The sequence below is a fragment of the Primulina huaijiensis genome, chromosome 2 (genome assembly GCF_012295235.1).
Source record: "Primulina huaijiensis isolate GDHJ02 chromosome 2, ASM1229523v2, whole genome shotgun sequence".
NCBI lineage: Eukaryota > Viridiplantae > Streptophyta > Magnoliopsida > Lamiales > Gesneriaceae > Primulina > Primulina huaijiensis.
Window position 1 is genome coordinate 26398784 of NC_133307.1, and position 22522 is coordinate 26421305.

The following is a 22522-nucleotide window of genomic DNA, read 5'->3' on the forward strand; positions in this document are numbered from 1 at the left end:
TATATATGTTTCTCCCATCGCCGTTACCCACTGCCACTTCTCTCTCTCTCTGTGTTTCTCACACACAACACACAGTAAACGAAGAAGATGAACCGCTTGGTGAGCTGGCCCGAACCAGTCATCCGTGTTCAACATCTTTCAGACAGTGGGATCCAGATCATACCCGAAAGATACGTGAAGAAACCTCAAGAAAGACCCAATTTTGTCGAGCCAGTCTCTGGCAAAATTCACATCGAGATTCCTGTGATCGACATGAATGATCTGTACTCAGATGACAAGTCGCTCCGCTGGAAAACGGCCGCCCTTGTTGGCTACGCGTGCCGCAAGTGGGGATTCTTCCAGGTGGTGAATCATGGCGTGAGCCAAGAGCTGATGGCACGGACGCAGGAGGCGTGGCGTGAGTTCTTTAAGCTGCCGATGGAGGAGAAGCAGAAGCTCGCGAATTCGCCGAGCACGTACGAGGGCTACGGCAGCCGCATCGGGGTGGAGAAAGGGATATCTTTGGATTGGAGTGATTATTTCTTCCTCCATTATCTTCCTTCAGGGCTGAGGGATCAAAACAAGTGGCCTAGTCTCCCTATTTCTTGCAGGTATTAAGAAGTTTAACTTGATCTCAAATTATATTTCATTAATTAATCCATCGCATTAAAGGAAAAATTAGTCTTTTGTTGAAATAATTAGTTGGTCTTTTTTTTTTAACCTTTTTTATATTTTGACTGTTCGTGTAAAGTTGGATACTTCAACAATATTTTCATCAGTAACATTTTAAAATGAAAAAAAAAAGATTAACTTATTCCACTGAAACCAATATTTTAACCAAAATCCTAAATAGGACAACTTATGAACGGTTATGATAATTTCTCCTCTGAAATTTTAAATGATTGTAGGGAATTGGTGGGAGAGTACTGTAGAGAAGTGGTTAAACTTGGAGGAAAGTTGATGAAGATTTTGTCGGCTAATCTTGGGTTAAGAGAAGACTATTTTCATGAAGCCTTTGGAGGAGAAGACATGAGCGCATGCATGAGGGTGAACTATTACCCGAAATGCCCTCAACCGGATCTCACATTGGGCCTGTCGCCCCATTCGGATCCCGGTGGAATCACCCTTTTATTACCCGATAACGATGTGTCGGGCCTCCAAGTCCGACATGCTGATAAGTGGGTCACCGTCAAGCCCGTTTCTAATGCCTTCATCGTCAACTTGGGAGATCAACTTCAGGTCCTCTGATGATTTTTTATTTTTATGTATATATTATAAAAAAACACACACAAACACACACTAAGAGATTGCTATCACGACAGATTTTTATGTCTCTAGGTATCAGGCATGCAACTACCATCACAGCTAACATTAATGGAGTCTTAAACAAACAGCCGCAAAATCAAGATTTTTCAGAGATACGAAATTAAAATTCTTACTATTTACGTGCATATATTTACCAAGAAAATGATTTTTTTTATATATTAACTTGTCTAATTTTGAGTTTTAATCCACCAACTTTTCGAAATTTGGTTTTTGTATATTAAATAATTTTCTGCTATTTTGGTCAAATTGTTGACGTGATATCTGACGAGTCTACAATTTTAGACGCCGTGTCAGTATTTTTCGATGTCGCATCAGCATTCTCTTGTGCCACATCAGCAATTGGACGAAATCAACAAAAAATTACAAGTTAACGTAGCAAAACCAAAATTTAAAAATTTAGTGTATTAACCTGTACGCCCCTTCGGCTCCATCAATATGATGTATCTAAGGAAGCTGATCAGCTAAATAACTTGTAAGATGCAGTGAAATATTAGTAACTGTCTATATATACTTAGTGAGCATGCCAAAACATGACAACATCTAGAAGTATCTATATCGATCTGATTAGAAGAATATCAAATTATACAGATAATGAGCAACGCGAACTACAAAAGTGTGGAGCATAGAGTGGTGGTGAATGCCGAGAAAGATAGACTATCACTTGCTTTGTTCTACAATCCAAGGGGTGATATATTGATCGAGCCGGCCGAACAGCTCCGGACCGAAGAACGACACCCTCGGCTATACCCGCCTATGACCTTCGATGAGTACAGACTCTACGTTAGGACCAAGGGTCTTCGTGGGAAATCCCAAGTTGAATCTCTCATCAACTCGCCTTGATAGTGAATTTAATAATATGACATAATTATTAGTAAGAATTTTACTGTTAGTGTGATTATTATATATATATATATATATATATATTTTTTTTGAGTGGAAAATGTTAATGTAATTCTAGAAATGTTTGTGTGTGTTATTAATAGTTTTATGTATAGTATTTGATCAGTATTATTTGGTGTCGAATGTTTCTCCTAAATAACGTGTCATTACGTATTTGATTTGGAATTTGCTAAATCAATTCCAGCAGAAATTATTTCGTTTCTTTTCTTTTAAATCAGTCATATAAGATTAGATTGGATTAGATCAGATGTTTGTAGACAAAACGTTTAAAAGAATATTTTATTTTAATAACAAAACGTTTAAATGAATAAAATATTTTATAAAATATGAATATCAAACACCTGTAATGGATAAGACAACAGCAGCAACTAATGCTTGTCGGGCTTGCGTGTTGCACTAGTTAATGTGCCCAACTCCCCGATATATTTTACTCGCACGTTTTTATTTTTGTGGACAGCAGAAAACGGCGCCGTCATACAGGTGGAAAACATTTTGACCTTATCCATCAATCCGGCCAAATTGCGTCTTCCCCTACACAAAATATACATTTTGGTTTATTAAAAATACATGATATATTATTTATAAATATTTTTAATGGATCGACTTTTCAAAATGAAACAATGACGTAATTAACGACGTAGAAATATGCTAAAATAATGAGAAATGACTACATAAAAATGATACAATTATAAGACACCAGAATAGAAACGAGAATAAGACTGCAATAAAAGAAAATTTCAAAAACCAAGTGTTAAAGTTTACAAATGATCTAATTATAGAGAAAACAGATGACCCAACTATGGTCAGTTCAACACATAACGATGAAACTTCAGCGCTTATATCATTTTGAGATTGAGATTTAAAACTAACTCAACTCCAAAAACTAGTTCAAGAGAGAAAATTATTAAAATGTATGTATACAACTCCCAAAAATTTTATCCAAGTCACACTTTGATAAGACAAGAACTTTGGTTTATGCAATCGAACATCAAGCCATTGCCTATGATGAAACAAGAATCAAAAGTAACAGTGAATAAACATCGACCCAATAAGCAACTACTCATGAAAGTACGAACATCGGAATCAAATGACAAAACACCAGTGTGTATTAATGTTAATCAATGCTTGAGGGCATTAAAGTAATATTCTTGGTATAATCTGTCATGCTATAAAATATCAGATTTGCCCCCAACATCATTTTTTTTAATCGCATATTAGTATTAATGATTGCAATATCTTTAATCAATTATTTTTCTCAACTATCATATATATGATAATCAACATTTAATTTATTTATCCAACATTTTTAAATGTAAAATATCATAATTACATCATATTTGAACATCTTTATTTTGTAAAATAAAAATAAAAATAAAAATAAACCAATTATTTGCAAAAATAAAAATATATTACGCATAAACAACACATGATTACCACATAGTATATTATACGCAAGAATCGTATATGCGTCAATACCAGTGGTTAATAATAAATTCGCAACAACAGAATATATAATAAATTAAAGGAATTAGAGGGGGGAAAAGGACGTGGATTTAAAATCCATAACCTCTCTCTTCGGAAGCACTACTATTAGTGGAAGAAATATTGCTCTTTTGTCTTCACAAACCGGAAGATTTTAGTTTGATTCGATCCTAGCGTTAGGACACTGCCCTAAATGCATATCAGTTGTCATATTTTAGGTTACAATTTACAAATGGGTTTTCAACCAAAGAAATCTTCTGGGTGGTGATTAGGTACTTTCCATCTCTCTTAAATACGCCGAGACTTTTCATCGATGATAAAGACGAGGTCTGAGGGTATATATGACACCTCGTGGCTCGTTTCCCTTTTCCGGAAAAGTAATCTGATGCCCCGAGATGTTCCGGGTCATGGATAGGCCCCGGGATTTCTTGGGCCATAAAGCATACCCATGAATAGTGCCCAGATCAGGATGTTATGCTCTCAGGTCGATAGCATGGCAAGACGGGTTAATGAACCGGGTCATATGATTGCTCGAGACGAGGAGAACATAATTCAGAAAGATCATAAAATGAGCAATTAGTCAGTACATCAAGTCATTGGGCCACCCGGGGACATGGTTTCCTCAAGACGTGTAATGTCCGAGCTCTTCTATAATTGCCCGAGAAGCCTTCTGATCGATCATCTCGATATAAGCAAAGCATTTAATGGCGCCGACTTGATAGATCATGCCTAGCCGACCTACCTCTGACAATAACATAAATGGTTGACAAAATTAAGTGGGCCGGATGTGACTAGTATGCGATTTGACATGTCAGAATATAGGGTATAATCAGTCACCCTATTATAATTAATGATCCACACCAGGAACGAGGTCATCATTGCCATTTCTACTATAAATATCAAGTGTTTTCTTTGCATTTATTCTCCATTCAGATATTAACTCACACATTGAATGCTCTCATTTATGTTGCATCTTACCCTTGATATTTCATTGGACAGTTGTAATTCAGTTGTATGAATTTTTCTACTTGGGTTCCCTGTTAATCGGCGGAAATTCTTTTTAAGTCCTAACGTCCGACTCATATTTCCCTTTATATTCTGATAGTATATCCGGTGGAGCACTCGACCCGGCTCATCCATTTCACCCGGGTTGCATCATAATCTTTGTTCCATTTTTTCACCCAGACTTGATTGCAATGGTGAGAATTTCCTCCACAGTGGTTGGCATGCACCAGAATATATAGATCAATCAGATCTAGAAGAAAAAAAGTTTACGTAAAAAAAAACCGCAATTAAAAAATATTTACGAAACCAGCCACACATGAAAATTCATTTTGAATTTATGCAAAAACTGCCAAACCGTATTACCATGATCACCTTTAATTAGAGGTCTAAATTCTAAAATTACCAAAGTTATATAAGAGCATCCCTAATGAGAGCTCCCATCGGAGTGAGCTGTCAACGTGGCCGAGGGGCTGTGGGAGGGAGCTCTCTTTGCGCGCTGCTAACATCATTAAATAATAATATAAAATAATAAATTTAAAATTAAAATATTATAAAAATATATTCTATATAATTGTTTTTTTAAATATATTATTAAATAAAATATAAGGAGCAATAACCTATTTTTTGCTTTAGCAAGGAATTTGTGTATCATACTTGTATACGATCATTGAAAGATTAATTTGTTAATTATGAAAAAAAATTAATTATTTTATGCTTCTTATATAAATTATTTGTTTAATTGGTTGCTTAATATTGTTGAACTTATATTTTAAAATTTTTAAAAATTGTTTTTAATTGATATCATAAATAAGGAAAATTGTTATTAATTAAGATATTTGAATTGGGTCTAAAAAAAAATTGTTGGAAGCTTTTTATATTTTAGTTTTTTTTTTATGTGACAGAGTAGAGAACATGTAAAAGTTTGGAATGATATTGAAGGGAAGCATGCCCTATGTTGCTTTGTATTATATAAATAAAGAAATAAAATAAGATTTTTAAATGCGTTTCTACAAATTCTCCCCGCCCCAAAACAAGACGAGCTAAAGATAAGATTCGCGATCGCTAAAACAAGCACTGAAAGCATATCCTACAATGGAAATCCAATTGAGACACCGCCACCCACCACCCAACCACCTCCGCCGTCCGTTATCCGCCGCCGTCGCACTGCGCTCAGCTTCTCTAACAGTCAACTCCGTCTTAGGCGGGAGAGCCCAGGAGCTCATCCAATCAGGCGCTGTCAGCCCCATAGCGCCGAAGGACGCATCCTCGGCCATTGAATCCCACGGCTACGCACTGCTCGACGTAAGGCCGCAGTGGGAGCGGGAGAGGGCCCGTGTCTCAGGCTCCCTGCACGTGCCACTCTTCGTGGAGGACAAGGATAACAGCCCTCTCACGTTGTTGAAGAAATGGGTGCATTTCGGGTACATCGGGCTGTGGACTGGGCAGTATTTCACGATGATGAATCCGGGATTCCTTGAGCAGGTGGAGGAGATTGTTCCTGATAAGAATGGCAAGATTCTTGTGGCCTGTGGAGAGGGATTAAGGTAATGAAATTATTGTATAATTTGGGATAATGCATGGCATTTTAATTTCAATTTTGTAGATAAATTTTTGAAAATGTGTTGGGTTTTTTGAATCAAGATGTTTTTTTTTAAAAATACTAATTTTATACTTTTAGCTCTCAGATAAAAATTTAATGAACGATGGATTATTTACGGAAATTGTAATTTGGGATTAATTAATAGAATGTTTTTAATTAACATTTTACTAACAGTTTCTATACTGCGGAAAGAGTATATAAAAAAATTATTCAGTATAATTTTTTTATAGTGTTTGTAAAATATCAAGATGAGTTGTGTGCTATAAACTATTTTTAATATCAATATTTTTAAGCCCGGTTGACTAATTTGATCTGAATATTCTTATATTTAAAATAACTTATAAATCAGCTAATAAAACATTGTGATTTTTAAGGTCTTTAAAATAAATTTAAAGAAACAGTCTCGAAATATGTTGGCCTATCAGAAGAACCGATATTTTTCATCAGAAAAAAATAAAATCCAATGTCGAAAATAGTAAACTTGCATACGCATGCAATTTAACTCCATTCTCTTTGGATGGATGAACAAGTAAATTTTGTAGGTCTGCGTTGGCCGCTTCAAAACTGCACGAAAAAGGATACAAGAACTTGGCGTGGTTGTCTGGAGGTTTCAACCGTGCGACGGACATCGACTTCCGAAAAGTCGAAGGAACTGAGAAGCTGCAATATGCCACCATTGGGGGTGCATCCTATATCTTCCTCAAGCTGCTTACTGCATTACAATCTGTGGGCAATGTAAAGAACTAATGATCGAGTCAAATTCTTAATGATTTGCGTCCTCCTGTAGACCACCGTAACAGACTATTATGAAAATAGCTCAATCTTTTTGGTAGGTTGATCATGATTTCAAGAAGATCTATTGTTACGTCTACAATTGATGCATGGTGGAATCAAAATCCAACTTTACGTTTGGTATGATTTTTGTTCCAATCAAGTTATGATTCGAACCGATTTGAGTAGTTTTTTTTAAAAAATAACGGTGAAATAAATAATAATACGACTCATGAGGCAATCGTTTAATAAATTATATCATGAAATATTTTCAGTGTCTAACTGTTTAGTAAAAAAAAAAAGGAAGAAATGATCTGATTAAATTTAATTTATTTAAATTAAGTAGCTTAAATCATATAAATTGAGTTATTTATGTAACTTCACAATTCCGATTATGATTATGATTTGTTATATAAGTTAGAAATTAACCACAAGTACTGTTAATCGTTGGAGTAATTTTTACTACTTTTAGGTCTTCGGGGACTGCTGCATCAACATTTTTCTGCTTCTTTCTCTTAATTTCCGCCGTTGCTAGGGCAATGATGCTCGCCATGAAAATAATTTTCATTACGATCTATCTATCTTTTGAAGGGATCAATCTATGCTACACCAAGTGTGTTTCACCTTATATATTTTAATACAAAAGATCAATTAATCATCTAAATTCAAATAAAAATATCGTGGACTCCACAAGAAGATGGATTATATTGATCATCTGAACCGAATGAAGTGCGCTTAATAATGATTTTTTTCCTTCAATTGTGTTTGTTCAGAAATGACCTTTTAACGCATGATGCCCTATTATCCTCTTCTTCATGACACAAGAATTTGGGAAATTAACAAATGTTGGTATATAGTAGTTATGTATCACATTTTTTTAACATTGTTCGCGGAATTTCGACTGATTCAATGCTTACATTTTGAGCAATTCAACAATCGTGATGACTTTTGAAATGATTTTTTTGCTGTTTAGATGCAGCGTGATTCAAGTTCTGTGCCTCTGCATTTGGATATTATGCCCAGGTTAATGCAGCTCAGGAAATATTTTGTTACACGTTGCAATCACTTCGGGGAATCAAATATTTATACAAGTCAGTTTCCAACTCCCCACATAAACATGTAGCCATAAACAGGGACTTGTGGATTCATTTATAGCTATACTGTTAATTCATTGCTGCATATGGCTCGGTTTTCTTGAATTTGGCTGCCGGAGAGACTAACACCGCCCAAGAACATGAAACTTGCGCGACCATTGTGTTAGTACATCTCTTGGGATTATAACATAACATTGTCTGTCCTTGTATTTACCAACCAATACGCAAGAAAGTTGAAATTTTTGTGAATATCTTCAATATGATGATGTAATATATTTGGTGAGTGTAAATTAGCCTATGACCTAAAAAATCTCTACATTCGTTGAATCAAGAATTAAATTTCAGATTTTTGGAGATACAAATGTAAGCATTGTGCAGGTTGATTATTTGAAATTTTATTGATAGATTTCAAATGTATGTCTTAATTACCATATCGTACTTGCAAGTTTCGAAGTGATTGGATCTATGATCTATTTCCATTCATCGACCCGACACAATCTTTGGTAGTGTTTGCATCAGGATCAACCATGTACTCCGAAAATTCATCAGGCATAGGCATCCAATGTAGGCTTGGTTCCCATTCAGCCTCTTGGAGTACCTTTAAAATCTCTTCACTACTATCTGGCTTCCTTCGGGACTCAGATGGATTCTAGCCCTACACAAATATGATAACAGTAAGAAACTTTGATGATTATATAACTTAGTGCAATTCGGCAGGTAAAACATTTTTGACGGATAATATTTTAGGATGTAATCACAATAAATAAGTTTCTCCCCGGTCGTCTCTGTTCTGAAACGCGGTCCAAAGATTGATAACTTTAATATCCAAATGTTTGCCCAGTTCGACCAACGCTTCAGAATATGCGTGGCAGGCTTCAATCGATTGAGCTTGGCTAACGAATGTATCGCTGGATTTGGGACATGGGGTAAACGTTTTAGTAATATGGAAATTTTTTTACATGGAAACTAGTACGAAAACCTTGACTTTAAGTTTGGAGCAGTGATCACCCGTAGTAATTGTAGATCATTGCCTCATCTACAGGGGGTGAAGTAAGAAAAATTATCCTTATATAATCTGAAAGACTCTGCAAATTGTCCCAAAATTGGAAGAAGATATTCCACCATGTCATAATCTTGAAACAGACGTTTTGGTGATGGGATTCTAATGGTCAACCAAAGATCAAACAAAGAACAAGAAATAGGCAATGCTAGTGAGTACTTTTTAGAGATCTCCTCGAAAAGATATGGTACCTTGAGATGATGGGCGATTTTTTTCATGTTCTCAACGTATTCAAAAAGAGGAACAAGAGGGCCTAATCCACTCGGGTGAGGATAGCATTGCATCGTTTCCACCATAATATACTATAACCAGAGAAGACTGAACAGCTGCATCCTGGATTCGATTCAAATTGTCAAGAGTAGTGATTAAAGGGAACTGCTGTTACTTACTAGAAAGGAAGATACATTTCCATTTAATTACTATCTTATTACGGTAACATAAAGATTCAAAGGTTCATACTTCTCTGCAGTGGCTATCCAAACAATACCTGCCTGCAAATCTGATCCAACACTTGAAGGGCGTTCCTCGAATTCCACCCATCGTATCCTCGTAATACTATGTCTGCCTAAAGAAAAAGTTGAGAGCAAAAGAACAAAAATCAATCTTGTAATCTAATCAGTAGCTTATATACAATCTTACAATCAATCATGGGTAAAAACTATTTGGAGAAAATAAAAAACTTCACAGGGTCCTGGCATTAATTTGCAGTGTGACACCTGCTATAGCCTCTCTACGAGATTTGAGATCAAGAATCAACCACAATATTTCTGAATGACTATAATTTCAATTTTAGCACTCCGAATGTACCGAATAATCGAATATTGGCGACAAAAACGAAGAACGAAAAAGTAAACGAACACTCATTTGCCCAAGCTGGTTTGTTACCGTATTCTAGACGTTCTCGCGCATTTTCTTCTGTCATAGCTTCTGAATTCGTTTATGTGTCGTGGTTTGGCTTTCTTTTCTTTCTTTTTCTTTTTTTTATCTGCTAAAACTGATTCTGGGCTTATTCAGTTTTCCACAATTCCTCTAGATCTTTCATTTGCTGATCTATTAGTGTCTAATCCACCTCAATTTTGATTAGGTTTACTAGACAGAGTCTCCAATGTCCCATAATCCATCAAATATATGGGCCAAAAATGCATCACTTGTCCTAAATACATACCAAGTTGCAGCTGAAGGAAGCTAGAAAAATGAATTTTTCTCAATTGAATTGAGGGATGAGAATTGTTTTGTGAGATGGAGATGCAAATCATGATTCTTAGTTTACATGCTGAATTATAACAAAGTGAAGGATACTAAGAATACCTTCCTAGTATAGAGGTCAGCCAGAATGGCTCCCCAGCCTCCGTCTTTGAAGCTCATCTGCACTATGGACGACCCGAATAGCACAATCCGAGGCCGACCCGGACCCACCATTTTCCCAGTACTGATCAATGGCAATTGGCAAGTAGTGAAGCAAAAATATACCTCAATGGAAGAATAATACAAAGTGGATAACAAAAGCACAGAAGGAAAATGAGACCCTCAAACGATGGAAACAAAACATTTACTTCAAACCGACGATGTCCTTGTCAGTTGCCATGGCCTCTTTTGCTCTTGGATCACTGTTCAATTGACTTTTTTTTCAAACCTCCCGATTGATTTGCATCTGATTTTATTAACATAGGATTTTAAAACCTGTTTAACTGTATGTAAGAAGTTATGTGATTTCTTGGATTTTCATAGAGGGCTAATGCTATTGCCTTCATTAAAACAACATTAGATAACAAGAAATTAATTGAGACATAAAGGGTAAAAGATCGTTATGACCTTCTTCCACACATGCGATATCAAGATAAAACGCAAATACAACAATCATCGATGGTTTCTATTATGAGCACGGTCATCGGAAAATTATGAACAAGACTTTGTCTTATTATCCAATACATAGAAAATTGCATCTTCAAAAATAAATACATAGAAAATTGGATAAAAATTTGTCGAACTAAGTCGAGATTAAACTAATCAAATAAATTTTGGAAGAGTAGGTCTCTTGTGAGACGGTCTCACGAATCTTTATCTGTGAGACGGGTCAACTCTATCGATATTCACAATAAAAAATAATATTCTTAAGATAAAAGTTAATATTTTTTCATGGATGACCCGAATAAGATATCCGTCTCACAAAATACGACCATGAGACCATCTCACACAAGTGTTTGCTATTTTGGAAACAAAGGAGAGTGACAAGGGTGCAAAATATTTCTATAGAGGACAATTTTTAAAAATCTTCTGTAGTGGGTTGTTCTTTTTTATATAGAGAGGAATATGACTAAGGTGAAGAAAGAAAGAAAAAAAAAGGAGAAAAGGTACTGCCAGGCGCTAGCAATTTGGAGATTTGTGTATCTTAGAAATGATTTGTGGGGGCTGATATATTATATTAGCAAAGGAACCAAACGTTCAGAAATGTGAAAGAAAAACCATTTTTAATGTTAAGTCATTTTTGGGATCATTATTATATTTAATTCACGCATTTACTGAGAATAATTTGTAGGTTACAAGACTTGGGGACATATTTTATGTTGGTTATTTTGAGGTTTTAAAACTTACATATGCAACATCTACCAATCTCATGAAATCATATCTAATACAAACTTTATAGGACGAGGCTGGTTTTATCGTATGGTAAGATAAATACAGATAATCGGACAAGGGAACAAAAAATGGCTTAAATTATAAAATTTATGACATATATAAATATATATTTTTTAAAAATTATACTATTAATTTTTCGATTGGAAAATTTATACAAGAATCATAATATTAATATTCATAAATTAAAAGGGCGATCTAATTTTACTAAAACTCGAGGATATTCTTTGTTTGGATTCTTTTTTCTGTATTTTTGGGGAAAGGAAAAAGAAAATATAACATGAGATGATTATAATATTTTTACATTAGGACGATGACTTCTCAAAAGGGTAGTATTTACATACTAACCCTGTCTCAGAATAGTAATCAAGAACAACCAAGTTAACCATGAAATACAGCTGGAAGACTACGAATTCAAAGATTAGATTTGATGCCATTTGTCCACTCGATTTTCCAACTAGAAATTGAATTAGAGAAGTTCCTAGTAGTTTTCCCATCAGAATCAACCTCATAATAAGGCGAATCCTCCGGAAATTCAGTTGGCATTGATAGCCAGTAGAGGCTCGGCTTCCATTCAGAATCTTTGAGTGCCTTCAGTATCTCCCTCACAACGATTCTGCTCCCTTCGTTTGAAAAATGAATTCCATCTCTAGACAAGACACCAAGAACATTGTTAGTAAAACAAAGTATATAGCCATCCATGATAATTGCATTGCTTGGTACTTTGCAAGATGTCGAGTTATTGCATCTTGTATAGGAATGAGCTTTGAAGTGTAGTCGTAGAGAGCGACATTTCATAACCGGGAAAAAAATGGAAGAAACATAATAATATAAACAATGAACTTACGTTAAGCAAGCTGTTGACCAATCATCTCTCTGCTGAATTGCTGCCCAAAGATTGATGACTTTGATGTTTAGTTCCTTGCCTAGTGCCACCAATGCTTCAGCATATGCATGGCAGGCTTTGTTTGTACGAGCTTGGTTATTCAATGATTTGCTGGTTTAGAGAAATGGGTTAAGTAAAACACCAAACCTTCTAAGATGATTTGTTCAAAACATGGAAATGGAATAAATCAAAGGAATTCGAGTTAAATTCACCCGAAAAATTTGTCAATCAGTTGTTCGTTCACGGGAGGAGAGGTAAGAAAAATCAACTGTGTCTTCTTCGAAAGACTCTGAAAACAAGAGTAATTAGCACACAAAGCATGATATTAATGTGCAGGAAAACGGGAACAAGCCCGTTGCGGCGGCAGAGATTTTGAATCATGCATGTCTAAGAATCATCCAAAGTATTTACATATTCACTTAAACAGCAAATTTTCACCAACTTAGTTGTCCAAATCACTTTAGCTCATGAGTAATGATGATAAGAACTTACTCCACAACTAAGTTTGAAATGATGATAATAATAATAACAGAAGCATTCTCTTACCTTGATGTGATTAGCAATCTTTTTCATGTTTTCAACATATTCAAGAAGAGGAACATGAGTGCCTAAGCCGCTAGGATGAGGACGCATCGCATCATTACCACCAAAATATACAATAACGAGCGAAGGCTGGACAACTGCATCCTAAAAACAAAACGTAAATCACCACAGAGCATGTTGCATTAGATTAAACCCAGACCTAGGAGGCTCAGGGAGAGGAGGTGAAAATTGAAGTTTTTAGAAGAAAATGCTTCGAGCCGAGGGTCTTTCACTGGATCTTCCCCGAGTTCAACGGTAGGAATCAGGGTAACCATGTATTCTTTTCTTTGAAACCAAACTGTATTCACTCAATTAACAAAAAGAGGGTAGTTCAAAAGCGTTGCCAATATTAGACTTCCTAAAATAATGAACCCGAATAATTTTCCGGCAGATACCTTGGGAAAAACCTGGTGCAACACTTCCAGAGCACGCCTTGAATTCCAACCCGAATATCCGCGTAGTATTATATCCGCCTATGATGATTCCCAGAAAAATAAGCTTTTTAAGGGAAAACTCCTAAATTCAGAGGAGAAAAACAAGATACCGAGGAGCACAAAGGCACATAATCTATTTCCTATTTGCTTCCTAAGCACCATAATAATTCCATTATATACCAATCAATGCATCTTCTTATTCAGTATCATTTAACTAAGCTCCTACTATATGATCAAGAAAATAACAAACGAGTTCATAACACTAGACCAAGATCATTCTTTTAATACATAGATTCTACTAAAATTGCCATAAATCAATATAAAAATCGAGAGATTTCATCCTTTAAGATCCTAATGATGGATATTGAGGCAAATTACATAAAATCCCAACATACCAACAAAATCTACTGCAACAAATCATACTAAAATCTGGGATTTCTACACGCAATCAATCTATCCATTCTTATCAAGGACACCATAAAACAATATCACAAACCGACCAACAATAAAGCTACAGCCAGTTAAGGGATCGAAAATTATTGAATTTAAAAAAAAAATTATTTTGATAACTATAGCAGCGGGTACCTTTCGACAATAGAGATCGGCCAGGATAGCACCCCAGCCCCCAACGTCATAGCTCTGCTGAACTATCGAGGACCCGAAAAGCACGAACTGCGGACGGGCCGGCCCGACCATGATTCTTCTCTTCTCACTTTCACTGTGTATATGTTACTCGGCTTTTGACCCTTAGGTTGTTTTGGATATATTAAGTTTCAATGTTTAGTTTTGATATTTGAATTTTTAATTTTTGATTATTTTGATATAATAATTGATGTAATATTGAAAATTTTTGATACAGACACATGAAAATTTTATGCGATATCGAATATTGTTGATCTATTACTATGTCAGGTGAGTAGTTCGACCAAAATAATAAAAAATTATAAGATAATGTATGAAAAACGAATTTTGATAACCGAAAGTAATCCAAAACCAAAATTGAACATGCGAATGACCCAAATAAGTCATTTTCCCAATTTTAAAATTCTGTTTGCCATAAAATTGAGAGTCCAGAAAATGTATGAATACAGCAACTTGAGGGAAAAATAATAAAAATCTAATTTATAAAAATTAAAATGACTCTATTACAAAAATTTTATTTAAAAAAAAATACAATTCATAGATGGGTGTTACAACTTACAATACTGTTTCAGTTCATATTATAATTTAGAATGCGATTATATTCAAATAAAAGACACTCCAATATTATTGGATGCATTTTTATGGAGATGCCAATGTGTATTTTGGGGGTTTATTTCAACCTGTCCGTGCAGACAGTCAATGAACGGCCCGGACCACTCCACATGAGTGATCCGGGCCCACCTCCATGTAAAAAAAAAAAATTTGACTCGGAAAAATCCGAGCCATTGGATCGACCCCTGCGGGCAAAGGGTCGAGTTAACCTTGTTTGGGATTCAAAGGACAAGATTATCTGCCATCGGGGAACAAATACTCCAAAAGAAATATTCTGATAGGATTCGGATACTTGAACCTCATTAATCGAAATTGGGATGCCTAGAAGGTCCTTAGGCTATTATTAGAAAGGTACCGAGAGAGGAAGCGACATTTATACACAGTATTTATCGACCTAAAAAAGACATATGACTGAGTGTCGAGAGAAATTATGTGGAAGGTTTTAGAAAAGAAAGAATAAGAGTAGCATTTATTGAAGTTATCAAGGACATGTATAAGGATACATTGAAAGAACGAGGACCTTATGAGAATTAATTGAAGATTATCTTATAAAGATAGAGCTACATCAAATATCGAGTCTATGCTCTTAGCATTTTTCACTTGTCATGGACGATTCGTCAGACATATTCAGGACATGGTGTCTTCGTGTATGTTTTCACATATGATATTGTTTTGGTGGATGAGACTCGTGAAAGATTAAATGTCAAGCTTGAAACTTGAAGAGATATGTTGGAAGAGAAATGTTTTAGACTCAGTAAAGCAAAGATAAAATAAATGCAATTTAAGTTTAGCAATACTGGTGGCAGTGAGACAATAGTTAAAATAAAATAAAAGATGTTGAATTACAAACGATTAAGACATTTAAGTATACAAGATTTGTCATTATTAGTATGTCTTTATTACGGACGTGTAAAACTTTTCTTTGGCTAGTGAAGTGGGTGAATAGTCTGCCGTATATGATTGAATCTGATTTAAAATTGTTAATAACCATCGTGACAAATGTTATTAACTATTGGCTTTAAAGTAATTTCCATTTATTTCATTAATATTAACTATTTTTCACTTCAGCTACCCCATTTATTATCTTCGTTCGACTAATTATGTGATATATAATTAAATATATAATGGTTGTTTATTAATTAAACGTTACAAAACTTATGATAATTGAATATGTTTTGATTTGTTTATGAATATTTGAATATAGTGAAATCTTTATAATAATCTATTTAGCACTGGGCATATTTATATGTGTTAAATTAAAGCACTTGGTGTAATCATGAAGATGAAAAACGATTTTATCTGTTAAATTTCGTTGTTGTTAATTTTTAAAATAATAATACTATTAAATTGATTTTTTAAAGTGAGTGGTTAAATTATTTCAAAAAATAATCATGTATACATTTGTTTGGAATGTTTTTTTTTCCTTAAATTGATTTGCAAAACTTATATGATGTAATGATTATAATATATAATATAATATATATTAGTTATACAATAATACATAAGACAATATTAAAGTTAGAAAAAATCAATATACGATTAATAGATGGAAAGACAATTCCGACAATTACACAAATCAACTCACTCTTTTAAAGAAATACCTCATTTGGGTACATGTATAAAATAGTTATGTGAGACCAAGCTAACCATAAGCTGAAATTAGAAGGAAGAATGAAAATTATATTTCATTCAAATAGCATCCCAAGCTAATATTTGGACTGACAGTTTATTATTCTATTATATTTTTATTCGATGCGCCTGAATTAAATATTGTTTGACTGATTTGTGAGTGTCATGCACCTCACTAATCACCAGTCATTTACTCTACTCCGTAGAATATATATACTGAAATATATATATATAATAAATACAATAAAATTCATGTAATTTATATATATAGATTTAAATTATATATATTCTTAAATTAATAATTAAAATTTAATAGAAATCTATAAATTAATGAAGGACTTAAAAAGATAAATCACAATTCTAAAAACATTAACTTTTTATATTGGTAATATATTATATAGGTAATAGAAATAAATAGATTATATATTCTTGAAATTAAATTCCATTAATATATATGTAATAGAAAAAATAAATTATATATACTTGTGTTAATATTAATAATTTAATAATTAATTAAAATCTATTAATTAAGAAGGACTTAAAAGACAATTCACAATTTTATATAGGTAATAGAAATAAATAGATTATATATTTTTGAATTAATATTAATAATTAATTAATTCTATTAATTAATGAAGGACTTAAAAGTCAATATATTCTTCACAATTCTAAAAATATTAGCTTTTTTTATATAGGTATAATAATAATAATAATAATAATAATATAGGTAATAGATAATTAAAATTCATTAATATATACGTAATATAAATAAATAGATTATAGATTCTTGAATTAATATTAATAGTATATTAATTTCTTGAATTAATATTAATAATAGATTAATCTATTAATTAATAAATGACTTAAAATCAATTCACAATTCTAAAAAGATTTACTTTTTTATATAGATAATAGAAAGGATCATTTTTACCAAAAGGTGATGGGATTAATAAATATTTATCAAATAAAATAAAATTAGAATTGACTATAAATTTAGCACATGAACAAAATGTTAGTAGTTCAGGGTGGATGTATGGATATGTCATAACGAATATTCTAAAAAAAAGTATATTTGTTAAAAAGTTGGGGTTGTGATTGTTACTATCTATTAAGAATCTCTCTAATAGAGACAAAAAAATTGGTTTGTTGTTTGATTTCTCAATTTTGACTTTATTTTATATCACAATTACATTTTTGTTTTTAATTTCAAAAAACATTTTTTTATTTTTTTTAAATTACAACTATTCAAATAGCACTTTAGTTCCTCGATAATTTTTCAAATTTCACTTTAGTCCCTGGATAATTATAAAAAAAACCGTACACACGCACCGCGTGTGCGAAGTAGCTAGTGTTGAAGAAAAAATGAATGAGACACACCTGGAATTATATGGAAACATTCAAAGGTGACCAATAGACTATAGAGGCTCTATTAGGATTAATAAAAAATACACACGCGTAGCATGTGTTATTATTATTTTTAATTTGATCAAATAATACTAAACAATAAACACGAAATTGTTTTCAATTTAAAAGAGTTGTTCGATTTAAAAGAGATGTTTTGTTTAGATTTTTTCTATGTAAAATATGGGGTGACTCGAGAAGGTTTTTAGTAGGGTAAGAAGAATAATTATGGAATTAAATATTTTGACGTCCTCTAAAATAGTTACTTTAAAGATCTCATATTTAATAATATAATATAATAATATAGATATGAGAGACCACGATTAATTCCCATATTAATAGACGAAGAATTAGACCAAAAAATAATTGGATACAAACGATTAAATATGATATGCATTTTCTAAATATAAATAACATGAGAAAACACACAATTACAAATGTGGAATCATGTAACCGACCTCATTTGCTAAAAGATAAAGGCTTTGTGTATTATTGTTGACTACAAATTTATTAAAACAAAAAACGAAAAAAATGAAAAGAAAATTTATTAGGATAAGTTTGAAGCAACATGAAATCATAAGCGTCAGCAAATATCAAGCTATTTTGGACCTTTGAGCTAGAGTTTGTTCACAAGAAACTTCGAGGAAATCTCCCTTGTTTGTTTTCATATTAAATTCTCTGTTCCGTGCCAACTCTAATTATGATATCCGTGACCTGTAATTTTTGTGTCCTGATTGATGCATGTGGTGTGTTTGACAGTTTGTTTGTATATATATATATATATATTAATTGTCAGATCCACGTGTTACATGTTTGTATCATATTAAGATTTCTAATAATATGTTAAAATAACAGTAACCTAATTTTATAAGAATTTTCATCGATTAAAATATTATAATTTTGAGATTGATTTTTAAACATTCTGAAATTCTTTTCCCGAAAAACTCTGAATTGGTTAATTTCTTCAATCATAGCCGACAAGAGGTCTAACATTTTCTACAAGTATGTATGATGATATTGGTGCCGAAATATACACAGGTGGTTAAGATTTGTTTGGTTGTCTATCGAAGGAAACTTCCTAGAAAATCCCTCGCAACATGGGCAAACTAAGGTTGTTCCTTCACTAGCTAGAAAAATCAAGTGGTCTTGAATGATTATTTTATAAAAAATATATATATATAACTAAAATACACTTGATATTTCATATAATTAATGTTCATAGCCTCAAACATTTTTGTGATGGATGCTGAAATGAATGTGAGTGAGCACAATTTTTTTCGGTTGTCCCAAATATATAGTTTAGTTTTTATATTTAGTAATATTTTTTAATTTTTTTAATTAATATAAATTTATTGGAAAAAACTTGTGTGAGACGGTGGCACGGGTCGTATTTTATGAGACAGATCTCTTGTTTGGGTCATCCATAAAAAAGTATTACTTTTTATGTTAAGAGTATTACTTTTTATTGTGAATATCGGTAGGGTTGACCCGTCTCACGGATAAAGATTCGTGAGACTGTCTCACAAGAGACCTACTCAAACTTATTTATAACTAATTTTTGGAAAATTGCGCAATTATTTTTCAAGGAAATAAATAAAGATATTTTCTTTTTGTTAAATTAACTTTTTCAATTATATTCTTTATTTTTTGTGAAAAACAAACAAGTTCGTATGTCTGAGACTCGTAAAATTTTTTATAATGAACTAAAAATTATTCAAACACGAGATTTGATTAAGGAATAATTATTTCAATTCTATAATATTTATACAAAAATATTTTATGTTTAATTTATGGTTTATATTATAAATTTAATATATATACAAGACTGATTCTTGAGAAAAATAAAATATGAGGCATGGAATTGAAGAAATTCGTGTGTGTATGTATATATATATACACACAGTTACATAAGCAAAGATGAAGTGACACTCACTTATTGAATGTGTATTTTTTTTATATTTCATCACATCTAATAAGTGAGTGTCATTTTATCGATGTTTACATAAATGTGCATGATAAATGTATAATATATCAAAATTATATATTTGTCTGTATTTACGTTAATTTATGATGTTAATTTTTATTAAAATATGAATGATGAGACTTGTAATATCTAATGGGGTTCAGACAAATAAAAAATTACTCGAGGCAGAGCTTACTCATCTCCCAGCTTATGTACAAAGATACACGCAATCCTATATTACGGTATCAACGCTGCCTGAACTGGCCAAAAATAGAAATTGGATGTTTTGAAAATGATAAAGAAAATGTATCTCGAAATTTCCAGGAAGTTTCATGGCCGTACATGTACTTGAGCTATGAAAACTTTTTTTAAAAAAAAAAACAGAAATTTTTGTTTCTGTTCATAATATAAAATAAATCATTTGTTTCCCCAATAATAAATAAATATATATTATTCAGGTGAAAACATATTTTTAATTGGAAAACAAAATTAGTTAAATATTTGGGAAAAACTCTCCTACGAATTAGATCGAATTGACTCGTAAAAAATTTATGATATTCTCATAAAAGACCTACTGATATTTGAAAGCAATCATATAAGCAAGTTCTTATCATTTACATGATTTAATTGACATGAGTAAAAAAAAAACCAATCAATAGCATGCACGTCTAACGTTCGGTTCAATAATTAAACACTTAGTACTAAAACCAATATCATATATATTCGATTACTATGAATTGTATGTTGGTGTAAGTTTGAGAAAAGTAATGTGTAGTAATTATTGTCTTTGTGGAGATTGATTGAAACATTATTTAAATTTGAAATTTTCCCAGCTATAAGTAGCAATAATATTTTTGATAAAATGACAGTCACTCGAGCTAGTGTTCTATATTCTTACGTATGCTATTTTTCAAAGAAGGCGGCTGATTAATAAACTTAAATTTCGAATATTATTATGTATCGAAATTATATATATATATATATATATATATGCAGGTTCCTGACTGAATAGTCTCTTAAATTCCGAATGGTATTATGTATCCAATTTTCCACGTTCGACGTATGGCGTGTTAATTGTGCCTTTTATACCTAATTGAATAGTCTCTTAAAAAATAGTTATTTTCATAAAAATTATTCCACAGCCACCCTAATTTATTTGTGTGCTTTCCGTACTTGTAAAATTATTTTTATTAGATATTTATTTTAAAACTAATTTATTTTCATAAAAATTTTAAGAATTATATTAAAAAAATTTGTAATTTTTTTTTGATAAGATTTTTTTTGTAATTTTATCAGAGTTAAAGTCACATTTCGATTATGCTACTTGTATATATACTAGTACACCGACGCACGCTTGTACAATATTTTTTATAATTCATTTGGTTTATATTTAATGATGTTCAAAATATAATTATAAAAAATAGTGATGGAATATACTGTAATTTTGATACATGAATTAAGAAAATAAATAGAAAAAAGAAAGAAAAAAAAGAACCAAGTAAGAATTGAACCTACAACTTGATATTTAGAAAACAAAAATTCTATCCGCTAAGATACATATAACATGCATTAAATTTTTAATATTTTATTAATATATATAAATATCAAAACATATCATGACACCAAAAGTTAGTTACTCTGACAATATGTTTGGATGTTTAAAATTTTGGATTTGGGAGTAGAATTGGATTTGAAAATCCATGGATTTCGAATGTCATCTTGTGCTTGGTTTGAAATCTAAAAATTCTATTTAGAATTCATTTTTTGTTTGGGAAAAAAATTTATTTGCATTTAAAATTTTACTAAAATAATCTTAATTATCTTTTACATAAATAAATATTTAAAACATATTATTCACATTATTAAAAAACTGAAAAATTAAAATTAACTTTATCATATATTTCTCTATATCATTTCAATTATATATTTGTGTTATATAAACTACATAAACTCTTATATAATTAATTAACTATTGTTAATGAGCACAAGATGAATTATTAAAATAAAATAATCAAACATAACATATAAATATTAAAATTTAAATTATACAAAATAAATTATTTCAAAATCAAACATTCAACCACATCCTAATTTTATAAATAAAAAAATAAATTATTATTGAATAAAGAATTATTCAATATTAAAGACAACTATAAGAATAAATTTCAAGAATCAAATAAACAAAATAAAAAATAAATAAATTTGTCATTTAATCCAACCATGACATGCATATAAAGATGAGAGAAGTATGATAATTTAAAAAATTTCTTATTGATATTTTTTTAGGTTTACTCAAATCCAAATCTCATCAAATCTGACCAGTTTTGAGAAGATTAATGGTTTATACACAATTAAAAAATCTAATCAAATCCTGTCAAATTTCTTAAAATCCAATTCCATTTTCACGTAAAGCTTTTCTCATCATTTACGTAACATACGTGCATGTCGGCATTGGTTATCGGTTTGGAGGCGAAATACATCACAAATTACCTACCATATACCATGCATGCATCCACTATATA

The 22522-nt window shown here is 31.9% G+C and overlaps 3 protein-coding genes and 1 pseudogene across 3 annotated transcripts; 2 read left to right on the forward strand and 2 right to left on the reverse strand.

Annotated features, from left to right (window-relative positions):
* Positions 1 to 22: 22 nt before the first annotated feature.
* Positions 23 to 2265, forward strand: LOC140960831 (jasmonate-induced oxygenase 1-like). The gene is made up of 3 exons (XM_073419132.1): positions 23 to 590; positions 888 to 1218; positions 1894 to 2265. The coding sequence occupies exons 1-3, from the start codon at positions 88 to 90 to the stop codon at positions 2143 to 2145; spliced, it is 1086 nt and encodes a 361-aa protein (XP_073275233.1). The 5' UTR covers positions 23 to 87; the 3' UTR covers positions 2146 to 2265.
* A 3421-nt stretch (positions 2266 to 5686) lies between these two features.
* LOC140960841 (rhodanese-like domain-containing protein 10) lies at positions 5687 to 7207 on the forward strand. The gene is made up of 2 exons (XM_073419145.1): positions 5687 to 6236; positions 6835 to 7207. Exons 1-2 carry the CDS (start codon positions 5785 to 5787, stop codon positions 7037 to 7039), a joined length of 657 nt encoding a protein of 218 aa, XP_073275246.1. The 5' UTR covers positions 5687 to 5784; the 3' UTR covers positions 7040 to 7207.
* A 1217-nt stretch (positions 7208 to 8424) lies between these two features.
* Positions 8425 to 11012, reverse strand: LOC140971077 (GDSL esterase/lipase CPRD49-like; annotated as a pseudogene).
* Positions 11013 to 12137: 1125 nt separating this feature from the next.
* Positions 12138 to 14520, reverse strand: LOC140971078 (GDSL esterase/lipase CPRD49-like). Its single transcript, XM_073433145.1, has 6 exons — positions 14339 to 14520; positions 13715 to 13792; positions 13284 to 13424; positions 12950 to 13026; positions 12699 to 12848; positions 12138 to 12500 (listed from the first exon to the last, which is right to left on the reverse strand). The coding sequence occupies exons 1-6, from the start codon at positions 14447 to 14449 to the stop codon at positions 12266 to 12268; spliced, it is 792 nt and encodes a 263-aa protein (XP_073289246.1). The 5' UTR covers positions 14450 to 14520; the 3' UTR covers positions 12138 to 12265.
* Between the last annotated feature and the right edge of the window lie 8002 nt (positions 14521 to 22522).